Consider the following 18,714-nt stretch of genomic DNA (forward strand, 5'->3'; position numbering starts at 1 on the left):
GATTGTGCTACACAGTCTTCCCAAAACCAGATGCTGTTTTTCACCAAGAGTGGATTTGGTAGAAGAGTCAAATCCAAAACGTTTACTTCTAAGTAGCAAATTATAGTTGCTTTTTTAGGGAGAGGATAAGTCATAACATATATTTCTTTCTGCTCTATTTCAGTAATGGATTAGATCAGTGGTGGCGAACCTATGGCACATATGCCAGAGGCGACATTCAAGAGCCCTCTCTGTGGGCACATGCGCTATGCCCTGGAGATGGCAATTGTCCCTCTTCAACCAGCTGCCCGCTAACTCGCCGAGGTCCCATGTGGCCAGATGCATCCCAGCACAGCTGGTTTCCCTCCCCCCCCCATCCCATCCCTCCTTGTCTCACATGCTCTCCTTTTCCCGGGCATGACCCACTGAATCACTTCCACAGCTGTCAGCCGGCCGGCCAGCTCAGAGGCAGCTTCTCTGAAATACTGGCGGCGGGCTGTGGAGCCCCAGAGTGCACCAGTCAAGGGGCCGGCAGGCTGTGGCTGCTGACGGACACTGTTGACCCCCATGTGCTCGCTGGCGTTTGTGTGCGGGGGCTGATGGTGTCAGGCAGCAGCTGCCCTGGCCCCTGCCTCACCTTGCCCTGCGACAAAGGCACCCTGCCCTGTCTTGCCTTGCCTCACTTCACCCTGCAGGACAAGCCTCCTGCCCACCGCCCCACCTGCCAGAGACCCCCTGGATCTTCCCCCCAACCCTGCCCAGCCTCCAGAGGTGTCCCTCCCCACGAGCAACATCGAGGTGAACATGCCCAACTTGGCCACACCCACCCAGTCTGCCATGACCACCACAGCCACGCCTACCCAGTGGGCCACACCCACCTGGCACCCGGTGATAAATAAGTAGGTTTGGGGTTGCAGTTTGGGCACTCGGTCGCTCAAAGGTTCGCCATTAGATCTTAGGAAGCAAAGTTGTTGTTTTTTTGCCTAAGTTACAATGAAATAATATATCCTGCTCCCAATTTGTCTAAGTTGGGACATGAAGATTAACATAATACTATTATACTTTTTCGGTATGTATAATCTTTGGTCCCCAAATTTCCTTTTTTGCAGACCTCCCCAAGCCCAATCTGATCATGACAGCTGAAAATGGGTTTATTTTTCTGCTGTGTTGACACCTGAAACAAATGAAACCTACTGTGTAAGCCCAAAATTAGGTATACTAAGTAAAAAAAAAAAGATCCTAACTATCTTTTAAAAAATATTTCAAACGCAGTCTTAGTTGCCAAAATGTTGCCAGTCTCTACCATGTAAGCCAAGGAGAATCAACCAGGTATCCTACTGAATTCCAGATGACAGGTTCCATAATCCTGATCCACTTGCAGAAGCTGATTCATCTATCTATACCAGGGGTAAGCAACCTTGGCTCTTTTATGACTCGTGGACTTCAAACTCCCAGAATTCCTGAGCCAGCCATGCTGAGGGGAAAGGGAGAGTTTCCAAGCTGAGCCATGGTGGCTCAGGAATTCTGGGAGTTGAAGTCCATGAGTCATAAAAGAGCCAAGGTTCCCTACCCCTGATCTATACAGAAACACAAAATTTTGGAGGGCACCCTCTTGTTCACTCCCACTAGAGCAGTGGTTCTCAACCTTTTTAATGCCGTGACCCCAACCGGTTGTAAATCGAGGACTACCCAACCGGTCCTAAGTCGAGGACTACCCAACCGGCCGTAAGTCGAGGACTTCCCTGACTGGGAGCCCCGTGCATGCGTGGTGCTGCCCCCTGTGCCGGCCAAGGCGTAGCTGCCAAGGGGCAGCGACGGCGCAGGGTGACCACTGGCTAGGCCACCAGCTGGCCCAGCCCAAGGGAGGTAAGGCACCCGCCGGGCCCCACGCGTGCCAGCAACCCTCCCTACGCCTCCGGCCTCCCACCCCTGGCCCTCTTTTACTTACATTTTTAGTAGTTGCTCAGCAGGGAGGGGTGGAAACTTCCAGACAGCTCGCCTTCGCTGCAGACAACTTGCAGCACCGTTTGCAGAATGGGACTTTTGGCAGGTTCAGCAGGGCACAGGCAGCCTGGACAATTCCTATTGGCTTTTGAAAGCCAATAGAATTAGACTCTATTCAAGAGAGTCTATTCTATTGGCTTTCAAAAGCCAATAAAATAAAAGAGAGTAGCACAGGTAAGGAAAAGGGGGAAAAAATGGCGGACTGTGTTGTTTGGCGACCCCCGTGAAATGGTTGTTCGATCCCAAATGGGGTCGCGACCCACAGGTTGAGAACCGCTGCACTAGAAGCTGCTGTAATGAGGAAATCACTCCCCTTTACCCACTGCACCATAACACCCATTTCCGTTTGTTCCTTATGTTATCTTTTCTTTTTTTCTTACTAATATCCAACATGCTCTAATGATTCACTGCAATACAAAAGAAGTGTTTTTTTCATGAAGTTTATTTCAATTTCATTTAAATTAAAACTCTTAATTAGAAAAAAAATCATTTTTTAAAAAACTGCAAACTTTAGAAATGCACACAGTGCAGAGAGACTAGATTGGGGGGGGGGGGAAATCACAGGTCCAGTTTGATTAGGAAGATAACATTGAGGGGTTTACCCCCTAGAAGACATCTTCTGCCCATGTTCCACTTCTAGCATGGAAAGCAAGGGAACAGTTCAGCCTCACTCAGTGTACACACACAATCACACGCATATCACCACCAAACACCTTGCTACCAAAAGAAGAAAATCCCAAAGTTTGAAACTGCTATCTTGCTAGAGACTTGTATTAGTAATAGCAACTCGGATCAAGGGCCAAAAGGATCACCCAGGAATGGTGCAAATATTCAAAGGTCACAGTAAAAAGGTCAAAACAGAAGTGCAAGGGTTCCCAGGTAAATTGCTGTTGCTCGAAGCTCGCTCACGGGGGTACAGTGCAGAGGTTTACAGAACTTGAACTTTCAAGATGACAAAGTTAAAGCTTGGTTCAGGAGGTCACAGTTGAGAGGTCAAAAGGCCACCACGGAAAATAAACTACCACAGTTCAAAGAACACCACAGAGACACTTCCAGATTTCTTCACACAAGGGTCACGTCTAGAGATCAGAGGTCAGCGTGAGGGGGAAAAAAACCAACCGCTCAAATCTCCCTGAGGAAAGGTTTCAACAGAAACAGCGGTCATGATGAAGAGGTTACTTTCTGAGGAGAATCCCTGGCGAAAGAGGCACGGGTCAAGGAGGAAGAAACAATGGCCACTGGCTGCAGAGGCTCTCAGAGAGAATGATTAACATTTCACCATTCAGACAAGACTCAAAGCCCGATTACAGCTGGACTGCAATAGCAAATGTCAGGACAGCTCAGGCCACCACACAGTTCTTGTCCCGGACCACACGCAGTCTTCGGCGCTGCCTTTTGCAAGCTGATTCACTGGGTGGCGTGACCTCTGGGGAACTGGCTCCAACACGCAAATGGGGTGGCAGGGGTATGGGCTCCCCTAGAAAGTAGCCTTCTTCCTCCGAAGATGAATCGGAGGACTCGGAGGAGCTGAAGTCCCATCCCCTGGGAGGGTAGCGCCGGTGCCAGGCAGGAAAAGCACTCTCCGAAGCTGAATAGGACAGGTTGGCTCCCTTCCTTTCCCCCCTCCCCTTCCTTGGCCTCCAGTCCTGGCTCCCCAGGTTGAGAGAGTTATCTGAAGTGGAGCGAGGGTGTCCCCGGATGGCTCCCCCCTTCTGCAGCACAGAGGTCTCCAAGGAGGCTTGCTCAGGGGAAGGGGTGCTGGGCTCTCCCGAGATTAAGGGTTCCCGGAAGCTAACCCGGGGTATTCCTCCCCGGGCAAAAGTCCCGGGCTCTCTGCCCTCGCTGAGTCGTGGCCGGGCAGAGGCTTGAATTTTGGAAGTGGAACTGCTGCTCCAGTCAGAGGTTTTGGAAGAGGACATCCCCAGCTCCGGCATAGAGTGGCGCAAAGGGGAGGTGCGCTGGAAACGTGGTTGGAGCTCGGTCCCTGAGGAGAAACCAGATGGTTAGTGGCAGGGACGGGGCTAAGTCTCAAAGCTAGAAGCCTTCCCCAACTAGCCCTGCACACCCGCAACATTCTTGTTCCATTTTGCTCTACCTCACCTGTCCCTGGTTCCTGGTCAGTGGCTGGGGGCAGGCAAGTTGACGTTCCCCGGGAAGCCCGTTCCACTGGCTCCTCACAACTCTGGCTGTAGCCGGAACCATTGCTGTCTGGATCAGATAGCTCTTCCATTTCCGTCGGCACCTCCTCTTCCTCATCCCCAGGCGCCCCACTCCAGCTCCTTCGGGTCCTTGGGGTAGAGTCCGATGGTACCGTCTTCCCCGCAAAGGAAATGGAGCGGGTGATGGAAGAGGGTGATGTGCCCTGAGACTGAACTCGGCGTTGCTGCCAGCTGGTCCTCCGAGCATCCTGAGGACGGGTGCTCTGCAAGGCAGAGTCACAGGAATCCGAGCCGTTGGGATCTTCACCGAGGCTGCAGGCCCGGGAACAGAAGATCTGACCCTGCTTGGGCAGGAAAGGCTTCCCCAGGAGGGGTTGCTGGCAACGGGAGCAGCTGAAACAGGCATTGGTGGCGTGCCAGTGCTGGCCCTCGTAGGTCATCTGACCCTGGTCAATACCTGCAAGGAAGGAACAAGGCCAAACCATTGGATGGGTTTAAGCACTTTGTCTCAAAACTCACAAAAGCTGGAAGGTCTTGCCAAAGAAGGTGATCTATTCCATCTACAAAAAACACATCCTCCTCCTATTTCTAGATTTTGCAAAGAGGATGAAGCAGCTGTTTTTTTTTTAAATGATAAAAAGCATTCTCTCTAAGTCAAAAGGTTGGAGAGCTGGCATTGAAGCCCTGTTCTGGAAAAAGCTTTATCCTGCCTCATTTAAAGCCCTGCCAAAGCCAACGCTGAGAACTTAGATTCATTTAGGAAACAGCAATCAGATATCTTTGCAACCTTGTTAGAAAACCAACGATGGAAGAATAGCTCCATTCCACGTCCTCCCACTTGGATCCAGTCCTGTCTATTATTCTTGCAAACAAGAATGAAATAAATCCTAAATCATTTGTCTGAAAAATGAATAACTAATGCCCAAATAAAATTCCTTTACATGTGTTCATTCGTATTACACCACATCCCTGATGGTATTTTTTGATGGCACTAAGCAGGACTTGCAGGAAAACCTCCACACTGTGGAATCTCCAGTTGCTATAAACCAGCAATAAACATTCAAGCTTTACACAACATGTTACAATGTGTTTTGATTAACCATGATTTGTTAAAGTTTCCTGGTTTCTCATACAGCATTGAACCATCATGCATGGCATATAAACCAGAATGACTCACACAACATATTATATTGGTGGGATATGGGATTCTGGAGGTAACCAATGGTTTCACTTTTGGTACTGATCATAAATGCATCTTCATAACTTCACCACTGCTTCAGGGCTGGGAATTCAAAGGAATCTTGAAGAAGAAAATGTGGGCTTTGCAGGAGCCTTATCTTGCCTAATAACAACCCAACGTTTCTTAAACTTTTTTCTTCCGGACCCCTCACCCCTTTTAATAATTATGGAGGACCTAAAAGAGCTTTTGCTTATATGATTACTCACCAATGGATAACTCACCATATGATAACTTTATCCGTATTTAGCGTGCTAAAAATTAAAATTGAGGCATTCACTGCCACTACTGCTTCTCATAGTTGTTTGATGGGATTTTAATCCTACAGATAGTCCTCGACTTGCAACCACAATTGAGCCCAAATTTCTTTTGCTAAGTGAAACAGTTGTTAAGTGAATTTTGTCCCATTTTAAACCTTTCAATGAATCTGGCTTCCCCACTGACTTTGCTTGTTCGAAGGTCGCAAAAGGGGATCATGTGATCCCAGGATACTGCAACCATCGTAAATATGTTTCGATTGCCAAACGTCTGAATTTTGATCACGTGACCACGGGGATGATGCAACGGTTGTGTGAAAAATGATTGTAACTTTTTTCAGTGCTCTTATAACTTTAAACGGTCGCTAAATGAACTGTTGTAAGTCGAGAACTACTTGTATATTATTTTTCAACATAGGCTGGCAAATAACGTTGAGTTTGCCAATCCCTGAGAGAGTCCTAGGGGGCCACCAGGGGTCCTAGGACCACCCATTAAGAAATGCTGGTAGAATCCAGCCCTCCCATTCTCCGGGCACCAGGTTGTCTTACCAATGTGCTCCCCGCATGCATCGCAGTATTCTGCATACAGGCTCTCATAACAATGGCAGCAATAGGGGCGACGTTGGCGCATGATGTATCGTTGCCCACCCAGGGCTTCCTCACACTCAAAGCAGCAGAAATGGCGCATGTGCCAGTGACGGGCTTCAGCTTCTGTGCACTCATCTGCAAAGATGATCTGTTCCGGGAAAGCAGGGAGATGGGTCCAAGGAGGAGACCATGGGGGAGGTGTGGGGGAATAAAGATTAGGAGAAAAATCCTGCAGTACTAAAAGTTGTTCCCATCTTCATCACACACCAAATGTTACAACCTTTCACAAGTATCCTTGGAACTTTACGAGCATAATTTATTGTTTTTATTATAAGCTGCCTAAGTCATGTTATTGAGATGGATGGCCATATAAATGCATTAGATAGATAGATAGATGGATAGATGGATAGATGGATAGATGGATAGATAGGTAGATAGATAGATAGATAGATAGATAGATAGATAGATAGATAGATAGATAGATAGATAGATAGACAGACGATAGATAGATAGATAGATAGATAGATAGATAGATATAGATACAGACGATGATAGATAGATAGAGACAGACAGACGATGATAGATAGATAGATAGATAGATAGATAGATAGATAGATAGATAGATAGATAGATAGATAGATAGATAGATAGATAGATAATTCCAAAAACTACCCTCTTCTCATTGATTTACTTTTCATAAATTGTCCAGCAGATTTGCAACTGGGGATTGAAGGATAGTCTTCAGGGATAGAACTTCAAAAAGCAGCCAAAAACAATATCAAAGATTTCCAAGATTTTAAAATTAAATGGCCAAAATCTTGCTTGTCTGCAAGACAGGATGTTCTCACAAGTTTTCAGGCAAGATTTCTGGATACTTGGAGGTGAGGTCACACAAAATATTGGAATGAGTTCACCTGAAATGTTTGCCACTCCCTCCCAGGAAAGCACAGAAATAAGAAATACAGAGAGCTGGTTTCACACAGAACTATTATATAAATTTGTGTGATTGCCCAATTTATGTATAATCTGGGAGAGAAGAGGTTTATATTTAGCATCTTGGTTGCTGCCAAGATCTCTTACGCTTTGTCACTTTTCTCCTAGCCTGGTTCAGTTGTTCTAATAACAGAACTGAGCTGGAAGAGCCCGAGTATGATAAAGCAGAAAGCTCTAAAATCAGAAAGAATTCAACTGCCTACCCTCACTTAACCTACATACAACAAGGGCAGACATCTGAATCAATGGTGCCTACATTCCATTAGCTCCCCACAAAAACACATCACATCTAACTTGTCCGTAAATGAAAATTAAAGTAACTTACCAAAAGCACTCTGATAATTCATGAATAAGATGACCTATTTAGTCATAATAACAGTTTTGAACCTGTTGTTTCTTCCACTCATGGTAGCAAGTTATATTAATGAAGAAAACTACTGGTCCATCCCTCATTAAGTAGCCCATGCTTGCTTCTTAAAACAAAGCTATTTCTCGCTTCAGAGGTTGAATCCATTGATTTTAAAGCCAAGGTAAATTTTAATCATGGTTTATTGCTGAGGCTAGAATTAGTTCTACAGACTATCAAAGTAACCATAGCTTATATAGCGCACAGTATTATGCTACTCACTCAGATACTATTCCAAATATCTTTGATTCTAAAAGGTATTTCTAAAGGTGTTTTGAGCCCGTTTATTCCATTATTTATTCTTCACCAGGAGTCAGTGGGGAAATCTGTGGTTTTAGGGAATCTTTTTGTGAGTTTAGTCTTTGAGAGACTCTGGCATGGGGGCTGCAGGTACATGTTTCTAGGTTTCTCTAACTGTGCATTTGTTAGCATTGTGTGACAAATTATTTTGAAGTGTGAAAGGTATATTTTGTCTATGTTTTTAGAGGGATTGATGAGGATAGCTGTGCATTTTTATGCTGGGAGTGTGCTTTGACTTTGTGAGGTGGGTAATTTGCTACACTCCGATAGGACAAATATATGGTTTGCCATATGAAAGTCAGATCTTCACATTTACCAGTTGCTCCAGAAGAAAGAGACACTAAAAGAAGAACTATTGCCAGAAAAAATGTAGTGGGTTGGGGATGAGGAAGGCTAGATTATCCAGAGGAGTGATGTTCTTTTTAGTCTTTAAGAGACAGTTCTTAATTTCCTTTGCACGATACTGCTGTAGATTGGCATGAAATTTGGGTAGAGGATAAAAATAAAGCAGGACAAGTTCTAACACAAAGAACAATCGTGGTTAAAATAGGTGAACTTCAAATCATGGTTTAAAATTACGGCTAATTGTAAAATACCTATCATTATATATTACCTGAGGTGAGTTTGCACCTTTAAACAAACCACAGATAAACTAAAAAAAAAAAGCACCGTCTTATTGTTATGTGGAAACCAAGCCAAAGTAACATTTGGACAGTTCACTTTAAAGAAGTGTTTTCAATCTCAGCAACTTTAAGACATGTGGAAAGTTTCTGAGAGTTTAAGTCCACAGATCTGAAAGTCGCTGTGATTGATAAACACGGCTTTAAAGCATGCGTGTATATCAGGGGTCTTCAAACTTGGCCCTTTTATGACTTGTGGACTTCAACTCCCAGAATTCTTCATCCAGGCACGCTGGCTAAGGAATTCTGGGAGCTGAAGTCCACAAGTCATAAAAGGGCCAAGTTTGAAGACGCCTGGTGTATATTCTCAACTAACACAAATGATCCCAGCTGCTCAACTTCCCCATTTCCCATTCTGGGAAGCCTTTCATAGGCTCCCGGCTGCTCTACTTAGAGTCTGGCTGAACCTTCTCACCTCATCACAAGCTTCGCAGCGTGGCTTGAGGCGCTCGGCATGGTGGCGCCCACAGTAGATTTTGCCCTCCTGGTAGAAGTAAATCAGGTCAACGAGGAGCTCCCGACACGTGGTACAAACAAAGCACTGAGGGTGCCAGCAGGCACCATGCCCAGCTCGACTGGCAAAAACAGCAATGTCCCCTCCGCAAATCTGTTTTCCACACTGCCAAGAAAAGAAGTACAAGTCAAAATCTTCGAAAAGCACACACAATGGATTCAAAGCTGTTGTTTTGAGCTCCGAGCTTGGCAATTTGGTTGCAAAAGTTTCATCACCATTCAATGGATTCAGCTTCCAGAACTCCTTTAGGTAAGGAATGTTTCCAGTTTATAAATGTTAGGGGCACTCCAGAGAGTCACCCGTGGTTTTTTTTTCTTTTTCCCACAGCGAGACCATATTTCTGGCACACGTATTTGCTTCAGGCATCCAGGTTTTCTGCCCTTAAGTCAGCCGTTCTCTGCGGGTGACGTATTTTCCAAGCACTCTAACCACATTAGTACACTAAGAAAAAAAATTAATTTGGTTGAAGGGAATTCCAAAGATGCTGGCGATCTCTGACATTTCATTCTACTTGAAAACATTTTATCACAGGAGCTCTTCCTAACTCACTGAAAGCTTTTGAGATTTTATAAGCAACTGAATAAAGAATACAACTGAGAAATGTCATTTTCCAAATTTCACAGGCGTAATTTAACAAATAAGCATATTCTGAATCGACTTGCTGGGGCTGCTCCTATGTATAATTTGTATTCAATTTAAAATGTATATATATTTCTGGACTTTTCACTTAGGTGAATTTAAGGAAAGGTAAACGGAATCATTTAGAAACAATAGATGTTTCTTTCTTTTAACTGTGTTAAGAGCTATACCCTAATGGAAGCCAATGAAGCACTAGAGGGCAGACTTGATCCACCCAGTATATTTCTTTTCTTTTTGCTACCACCAATGTTTCTCAACCTTAGCAACTTTAAGATGTGTGCCCTTTAAGAATTCTCCAGACGGCTACACCCTGCCTTGGCAGTCCATGTTCTCTCAAAATCACATCCTGACCTGATACTTGAAAGAACCCTTTTAAAACAAAAAAAACCAAAAAAACCCCAAAACCCTCTGTGGAAGAGACAAGGCGGAGCCAACCTGGAGACAAATACAGATGAAGAATGGTTGCAGGATTTGGGTATGGCCAGTCTAGAGAAAAGAGGGACATGATGGCAGCATTCCAGTATTTGAGGGGATGCCACAAAGAAAAGGGGGTCAACTTATTTTCCAAAGCACCAGAAGGCAAGACAAGAAACAATGGATGGAAACTACTCAAAGAGAGAAGCAACTTAGAATTAAGGAGAAATTTCCTAACAGTGAGGACAATTAACCAGTGGGACAACTTGCCTCCAGAAATTGTAGGTGCTTCATCACTGGAGGTTTTTTAAGAAGAGACTAGACAGTCACTTGTCTGAAAGGGTCTCCCGCTTGAGCAGAAGGGCTGGACTAGAAGACCTCCAAGATCCCTTCCAGCTCTATTCTGATTGATTGAACCTAGAGTAGTTAACAGACTGAAGCCTGGCATAGCTTCACGCTTTTAAACTTTTCCAAACACTGCTTTCAGTCTGAAATCAGGACCTAGACTAAACAGATTATATTATATTATATTATATTATATTATATTGTATTGTATTGTATTGTATTGTATTGTATTATATATTGTATTGTATTGTACTGTATTGTATTGCATTACATTGCACTGTATTATACTATACCAGTGATGGCAAACCTTTTAGAGATCGAGTGCCCCAAAACCGCCTTGCCCCCTGCCCTTACTCCACACCCGCTCCTCCCCCTGCTCCACCCCTGCTCACTCGCAGGGCCACCCACCATCTCCACAGCCCACCGCATATCGCCCAGGCAGCCCTGTAGCGCCATGGCAGCCATGCCCTCCACCCGCACCTAGCAGCAGCATCTACATGTGTCGGGGTGCAAAGGTGGAGTCTTGTCCCTGCTGCCTGGCTGCTATGTTCTTGGCTGTACTGCTCTGTGCAGGCCGTGCCGGGGGTAACTCTCCAGGGGGGCTGCTGGTGAGGAGGGGGCCGCTGGGGGAGGTGGGGCTGGGGCAACAGCATGTGTGCCCACAGAGAGGGCTCTGAGTGCCGCCTCTGGCACACGTGCCATAGGTTCGCCACCACTGTGCTATGCTATGCTATGCTATGCTGTGCTATGCTATGCTATACTACATCAAAACTTAAAAATTAAAAAATGAAAAATAGAATATTTCGGGCATGTGATGTGACACCCAGAAAAATACAGCATACTCCATTTAATCCTCCAGGGAAAGATTGAAGGCAAACGAGGTCCAGGCAGAAGAAGAACATCGTGGCTTCAAAATCTAAGGTATTGGTTTGGACAAAAACAGGATCGCCAACATGATCGCCAATGTCCGATAACGGATATGGCACAAGAATAATACTATACTATACTACACTACACTACACTACACTACACTACACTACACTACACTACACTACACTACACTATACTCCTTTTCCAAACATGTAAGTAGCTGTTTTAAAGTGAGCCATGCCTGTAAATTGATTTGCTACTGAAAATCACCCCCCTAGCAGCGGCCATTTTCAGTCAGAAGTGCTGCTTACTGAAAAGACTCAGGAAGAAGAGAGGTCTTTCAGCAGAGGAGATTCAACACAGAATTTGTTCCAGGTTAATGTTCTGTGGCTGCCTTTTTCTTCAAAATAAAAGTAAGCTCTTGTTCCCTTTTTGCCCACCACCAATGATAAAATCTCATGTCCAAACAATTTTTGCCCGGCAGCAGATACATTTGCACAGGCAGATTTCTGAACTTTTATTAATCATTAATTCACTTTCATAAATATTAACTCAGTTATGTGAATATTGCAAAGATATAGCATGTAGAGAGACATTTTGGTGTAATGATTGAGGTATCAAGTTAAAAACTGGGAAATTATAAGTTCTAGTCCTGCCTTAGGCACAAAGCCATGTGGATGACCTTGGACCCAGTCATACTCTCTCAGGCCCAAGAAGCAGACAAGGGCAAACCTTTTATTTATTTATTTATTTTATAATTTATTAAATTTAGAGGCGACACTTCCAGTTTCCTTGCCAAGAAAACTGCAGGGATTTGTCTAGCAGTCACCAGGAGTCAACACTGACTCAAAGGCACCAAAAAAAAAAAAAAAAAAAGCATGGAGAATGGACATTCAAAAATGTCCTTGTTGTGATTACAGAATTCTACAGGCAGGCAAAAACCTTTTGGTAAGCAAAAAAGAAACAAGAACAAAAGTGTCCACTTTATGCATATTGGGTTTGTATGTCACACTAAGGCAAAATCAGACCACACTGTAGCTCAGTGCAATGTGCAAAGTTCAAAAGAGCAGAAACTGTTGTTCATCCAAGGGGGCATCTGATCTTAACCAGTGGCTTCTCCCAGCCCTGCTCTCCCTATTAACTTTTCATTTGGACTTACAAAATGAACCTTGGGATCTTTTATACATAAATCATGTTTTAAAATACCCCAAACCACCCCCTGCCTGAAGACTAAAGTCCAGGAAAATCCTTACCATTTGATTCTATCAAAGGCAGACCCTACACCTAATATCTCATCTTACACTTGTGGCAAGATGGGCGGCCCATAAATTTTATAAACAAATAAAAATGCTAGATAAATACTTCTGAAATAAAGGAACAGGCCTCCAGGGTTCAAAGACTGTAATTTACAGGGAAGGGTTGTATTGTACATCTTTCCCTTTAATAAGCACAATTCTTTTTCATGCTACTTAAGAGTTGATAATAAAAGAGGCTGGTTTATACTTTATTAGTTTATAATGTCCAGGAGTCTCTAAATGAAACTCTGTGAAGCACCTGAGCCTTCAAGGAAAATGAAGCGGCTAGTGTGGCTCCACACAGTTTCACTTAGAGACTCCTGCATATCTTGGGGGCAGTATCACTAATCCCCAAATACAAGTAGTGAGTCATGCAAGCTGCTTCAGCCTCTTTTATTATAAAACAATAAAGTATAAACCAACCTCTTTTATTATAAACTCTTAAGTAGCATGATAAAGAATAGTTCCCTTATTGGCACAAAATATTCAAGAGCCGATTTTATTGGATACATGGGAGATAATTTGAGTTAGAAATGTAAAATTTACTCAAGCTCAAAGTTTGAGAGAAAATTTTTATAAAATGTTTTATAGGTGGCATTTGGATCCCCAAAAGTTGTCTTGTAGGTATCCTAACTTGCAGCCCAAATGTTGGAGATGTGGTAGTTTGGATGCAACTTATTTTCATATTTGGTGGACTTGTAGAAATGTAAAAGCTTTTTGGATTAAAATTTGGTGGAACATTCAGAATATTTTTAAAAGAAAGATGAAGTTTACTCCTCAACTATTTTTGTTGGGTATTATTGTAGACTTTGATGTTAAGGAAATTAATTTGATGTTGAATTTAATAACAGCAGCAAGGCTGTTGGTAGGGCAATAATGGAAGAAGGATTGTTTGCCTACTATAGAAGAATGGACGCTTAAAGTGTCAAATTTAGCAGAAATGGCTAAGATTTCTGCTTATTTGAAGGATTATTCACAAGAAAGATACATTTCGGTTTGGAGAAAATGGATAGATTATATTCAGAATAAAAATGGGACTAAAAGTTCCATTTATTTTATGAATAAATTTTAGAATATTATTACTGTTATTATTATTATTAATAGTTTAGTATAGTGGAAATTTTATGATATTGTGTTGTTTATAAATTGGGATTTTAATTTGTTTATATGATTAAGTTTATTCTCAAATTGTTTACTTTGTGTTAAAAGAGAGTTAAAGCACATTATATTTGTTTATCTATATAGTTGGTTATCCCCTTTATGGATTACTGCCTTGTCGTGGCGAAGGGGCTTGCGTAACTCAATGAAGCTATAAGCTATGCCGTGCAGGGCCACCCAAGACGGACAGGTTATAGCAGAGAGTTCTGACAAAATGTGATCCACTGGAGAAGGAAATGGCAAACCACTCCAGTATCTTTGCCATGAAAACCCCATGGACAGTACTAAAAGGAAAAAAGATATGACGCTGGAAGATGAGCCCCTCAGGTCGGAAGGTGTCCAATATGCTACTGGGGAAGAGCAGAGGGCTAGTACTAGTAGCGCCAGAAAGAATGAAGCGACTGGGCCAAAGCCGAAAGGACGCTCAGCTGTGGATATATCTGGTGGTGAAAGGAAAGTCCGATGCTGTAAAGATTTTTTCTCCATAGGAACCTGGAATGTAAGATCCATGAATCAAGGCAAGCTAGACGTAGTCAAAAAAGAGATGACAAGACTGAACATCGACATCTTAGGAATCAGCGAACTAAAATGGACAGGAATGGGTGAATTTAACTCAGATGACCATCAGGTATACTACTGTGGGCAAGAATCCCTCAGAAGAAATGGAGTAGCCTTCATAGTCAATAAAAGAATAGGAAAAGCAATACTGGGATACAATCCCCAAAATGACAGAATGATCTCAATTCGAATCCAAGGCAAACCATTCAATATCACAATAGTCCAAATCTATGCCCCAACCACTGGTGCTGAAGAGGATGAAATTGACCAGTTCTATGAAGCCCTACAGCACCTTATAGAATTAACACCAAAAAATGATGTCCTTATCATCATGGGGGATTGGAATGCTAAGGTAGGAAGCCAAAAGATAACCGGAATAACAGGCAAGTTTGGCCTTGGAGAACAAAATGAAGCAGGGCACAGGCTAATAGAATTTTGTCAAGAGAATACGATGGTCATAACAAACACTCTTTTCCAACAACCCAAGAGACGGCTCTACACATGGACATCACCAGACGGTCAACATAGAAATCAGATTGACTATGTACTCTGCAGCCAAAGATGGAGAAGCTCTATACAGTCAGTAAAAACAAGACCAGGAGCTGACTGTGGCTCAGATCATGAGCTTCTCGTTGCAAAATTTAGGCTTAAATTGAAAAAAGTAGGGAAAAGCACTAGGCCACTCAGGTATGAACTAAATCATATTCCTGATGAATATACAGTAGAGGTGACAAATAGATTTAAGGAACTGGATCTGATAGACAGAGTGCCTGAAGAACTATGGATGGAAGTTCGCAACATTGTACAAGAGGTAGCAACTAAAACCATCCCAAAGAAAAAGAAATGCAAGAAAGCAAAATGGCTGTCTCAGGAAGCTTTGCAAATAGCTGAGGAAAGAAGGGAAGCGAAAGGCAAAGGAGAAAGAGAAAGATACACCCAATTGAATGCAGAATTCCAGAGAGTAGCTAGAAGAGATAAGAATGCCTTCTTAAATGAACAGTGCAAAGAAATAGAAGAAAACAACAGAATAGGGAGGACCAGAGATCTCTTCAAGAAAATTGGAGATATGAAGGGAACGTTTCATGCAAAGATGGGCATGATAAAGGACCAAAATGGCAGAGACCTAACAGAGGCAGAAGAGATTAAGAAGAGATGGCAAAACTACACAGAAGAACTATACAAGAATGAGCTTAACATCCCAGATAACCACAATGAGATGGTCACTGACCTCGAACCAGACATCCTAGAATGTGAAGTGAAATGGGCCTTAGAAAATCTGAGCAACAACAAAGCTAGTGGAGGTGACAGTATTCCAGCTGAGCTATTCAAAATCTTAAAAGACGATGCAGTAAAAGTGCTACACTCAATTTGCCAGCAAATTTGGAAAACTCAACAGTGGCCACAGGATTGGAAAAGGTCAGTTTACATTCCAATTCCAAAGAAAGGCAATGCCAAAGAATGTTCAAACTATCGCACCATTGCACTCATTTCACATGCTAGTAAAGTTATGCTTAAAATCCTACAAGCTAGACTCCAGCAGTATGTGGATCGAGAACTACCAGAAGTACAGGCAGGATTTCGAAGAGGCAGAGGAACTAGAGATCAAATTGCCAACATACGCTGGATCATGGAGAAAGCTAGGGAGTTCCAGAAAAACATCTACTTCTGCTTCATTGACTATGCAAAAGCCTTTGATTGTGTGGATCACAACAAATTGTGGCAAGTTCTTAAAGAGATGGGAGTACCAGACCATCTCATTTGTCTCTTGAGAAACCTATATGCGGGTCAAGAAGCAACAGTGAGAACTGGACACGGAACCACTGATTGGTTCAAAATTGGAAAAGGAGTCCGGCAAGGCTGTATACTGTCGCCCTGCCTATTTAACTTATATGCAGAGCACATCATGAGAAAGGCAGGGCTAGATGAATCAAAAGTTGGAATTAAGATTGCCGGGAGAAATATCAACAACCTAAGATATGCAGATGATACCACTCTAATGGCAGAAAGTGAAGAGGAACTAAAGAGCCTCTTGATGCGGGTGAAGAAGGAGAGTGCAAAAGTTGGCTTGAAACTCAACATTAAGAAAACCAAAATCATGGCATCCGGCCCTCTCAATTCCTGGCAAATAGATGGGGAAGAAATGGAGGTAGTGACAGATTTTATTTTTCTGGGCTCCAAGATCACCTCAGATGGGGACTGCAGCCAAGAAATTAAAAGACGCTTGCTCCTGGGGAGGAAAGCTATGGCAAATCTAGACAGCATACTAAAAAGCAGAGACATCACCCTGCCAACAAAAGTGCGTATAGTCCAGGCCATGGTTTTCCCAGTTGCAATGTATGGCTGTGAAAGTTGGACCATAAGAAAGGCTGAGCGCCAAAGAATTGAGGCCTTTGAACTGTGGTGCTGGAGAAGACTCCTGCGAGTCCCTTGGACTGCAAGGCGTTCAAACCGGTCAGTCCTAGAAGAGATCAACCCCGACTGCTCTTTAGAAGGCCAGATCCTGAAGTTGAAACTCAAGTACTTTGGCCACCTAATGAGAAGGAAGGATTCACTGGAGAAGAGCCTAATGCTGGGAAAGATTGAGGGCAATAGAAGAAGGGGACGACAGAGAATGAGATGCTGGATGGAGTCACTGAAGCAGTAGGTGTGAATTTAAATGGACTCCAGAAGATGGTAGAGGACAGGAAGACCTGGAGGAATGTTGTCCATGGGGTCGCGATGGGTCGGACACGACTTCGCAATTAACAACAACAACATAGTTGGTTAATGTTAGTTAGATTATGATTATTATATTTATTACCCTGTATTCAGCTCTGGGAAGTGGGGTAGGGGGTTGGGTTTAGGGTATATTTTGTAATTTTTTGTAAAACTTTTCAATAAGAAAAAAAAGAATAGTTCCCTTATTAAAGCGGAAAGATGTACAATACAATCCTTCCCTATAAATTACAGTCTTTGTGAACCCTGGAGTCAGGGTGTTCTACAGATACCTGCAGAGAGTCCTCTTTCCTCTGGTCACCCTTCCTACAGCAATAGGCAGTTTCTTTGACTTAGAATTCCACAGAGGAACTGAAAAAAAATGGTCCCCCTCTCTTTCCCCCCTCAAATGGAAGAAATAGGAGCAAAACGGTAAATAACAACACTACAGAGAGAACTAGGAGGCTTTTCAGACGTGCTTTTAGCCGTTGCCCAAAATGCCAACTCCTGCAGTCATTGTAGGCCCACTAGCACGACATGACAGTTTGCTCACAAAATCCTGTATGAATGAAACCCACAATAACAGCAAAAGTGGACGATGAACAGAAGGCCTTCCAACGCACAGGGCTCTGAGAACCACCAGAAACGGGGAAGCATAGAAGTATTCTGGAATCAGCTAGAAAGTTCTGTTTCTGATTTAATCAGCCACTCTAAGGTTAATGCTACTTGCAACATAAAAGATTTAAGAAGCTTTGTTCAGTCAACAACATTTTTTACTATGGTTTTAATCTGAACTTTATCACATTAAATATTTGGAGGAAAGTCTGTTTTGAGAAGATGCCTCTGAACACATCTAAATACCTGAAAGTGAGGAAGGCAGCTAAAATTTGGAAGGGGAAGTGACCTCTTTTCCTCTGATGCTTAGCATAGTGGGAAACATGGTAGAAGAGACTAGATGTGGGAGAGAAGTGGTAGGCTCTTTTTTTTTCATTTTTTTTTCTCCTCCCTCATCCCCCAATCACTTGCTATTTTTTTAGATGTTGGGCCTAAAACAGAATTTCAAAACCCTACTGCCAAAAGTCTAGCTTGAGTCAAATTATTTCTCTTAAAAACTTTTTTTTTTTAAAAAAAAATCATTCTTCTCAAACTGTTTTACCTCAATAAAGATACAAAATGAGGCCCCATACCTGTTCACAGATGGCTCCGGTTATGGTGACAGGAAAGAGTCGGACCGTTCCTCGGCCAAGGTTCTCTCGCTTACGCTGCTGTGAGAATAATTTCAGCTCTTTTGCCTCCTCCTCCTCCAGGGAGCTGCAGTACTGAGCCTGGATAAAGATTTGAAAAGGAAGGCAAGATGGTCAAGAAAGGTCAAGATTATTTTTTGTGTGTGTGCTGATAACTCTGGGGCAAGTCTTGCATTCCAGGAACACTCAGTATGCCCTGCTCTCAAAATGAAAAAACTGGAATAAAATGACAAAGTGAGGTAGCTGGCTGATGAATACTTATTGGGACCCCAGCATTCCCCTTGGTGGTGAACTCCAATTCTTCTTATGTCCAGCCAACAGTCAGTTCTGAAGCATGATGGTAACTGCAATCCATCCACATCCGGATGACTAACTAGGCC

The 18,714-nt window shown here is 43.2% G+C and overlaps 1 protein-coding gene across 3 annotated transcripts in view; it reads right to left on the reverse strand.

Moving 5' to 3' along the window:
* Nucleotides 1-2,407: 2,407 nt before the first annotated feature.
* The window catches only part of LOC120318446 (prickle planar cell polarity protein 3-like), a 32,493-nt gene continuing 16,186 nt past the window's right edge, over nt 2,408-18,714 (reverse strand). For all 3 annotated transcript variants that reach the window (XM_039366063.1, XM_039366062.1, XM_039366064.1), the window contains 5 exons: nt 18,278-18,415; nt 9,019-9,222; nt 6,186-6,372; nt 4,084-4,599; nt 2,408-3,967 (listed from right to left, as the gene is read on the reverse strand). In XM_039366063.1, the coding sequence (XP_039221997.1) occupies nt 3,324-3,967; nt 4,084-4,599; nt 6,186-6,372; nt 9,019-9,222; nt 18,278-18,415 (1,689 nt within the window). In that variant the 3' untranslated portion in view covers nt 2,408-3,323. The remainder of the gene's footprint in view (nt 3,968-4,083; nt 4,600-6,185; nt 6,373-9,018; nt 9,223-18,277; nt 18,416-18,714) is intronic.

The sequence above is a fragment of the Crotalus tigris genome, unplaced genomic scaffold, assembly GCF_016545835.1.
Source record: "Crotalus tigris isolate CLP2741 ecotype Arizona unplaced genomic scaffold, ASM1654583v1 scf7180000020218.1340706, whole genome shotgun sequence".
Lineage (NCBI taxonomy): Eukaryota > Metazoa > Chordata > Lepidosauria > Squamata > Viperidae > Crotalus > Crotalus tigris.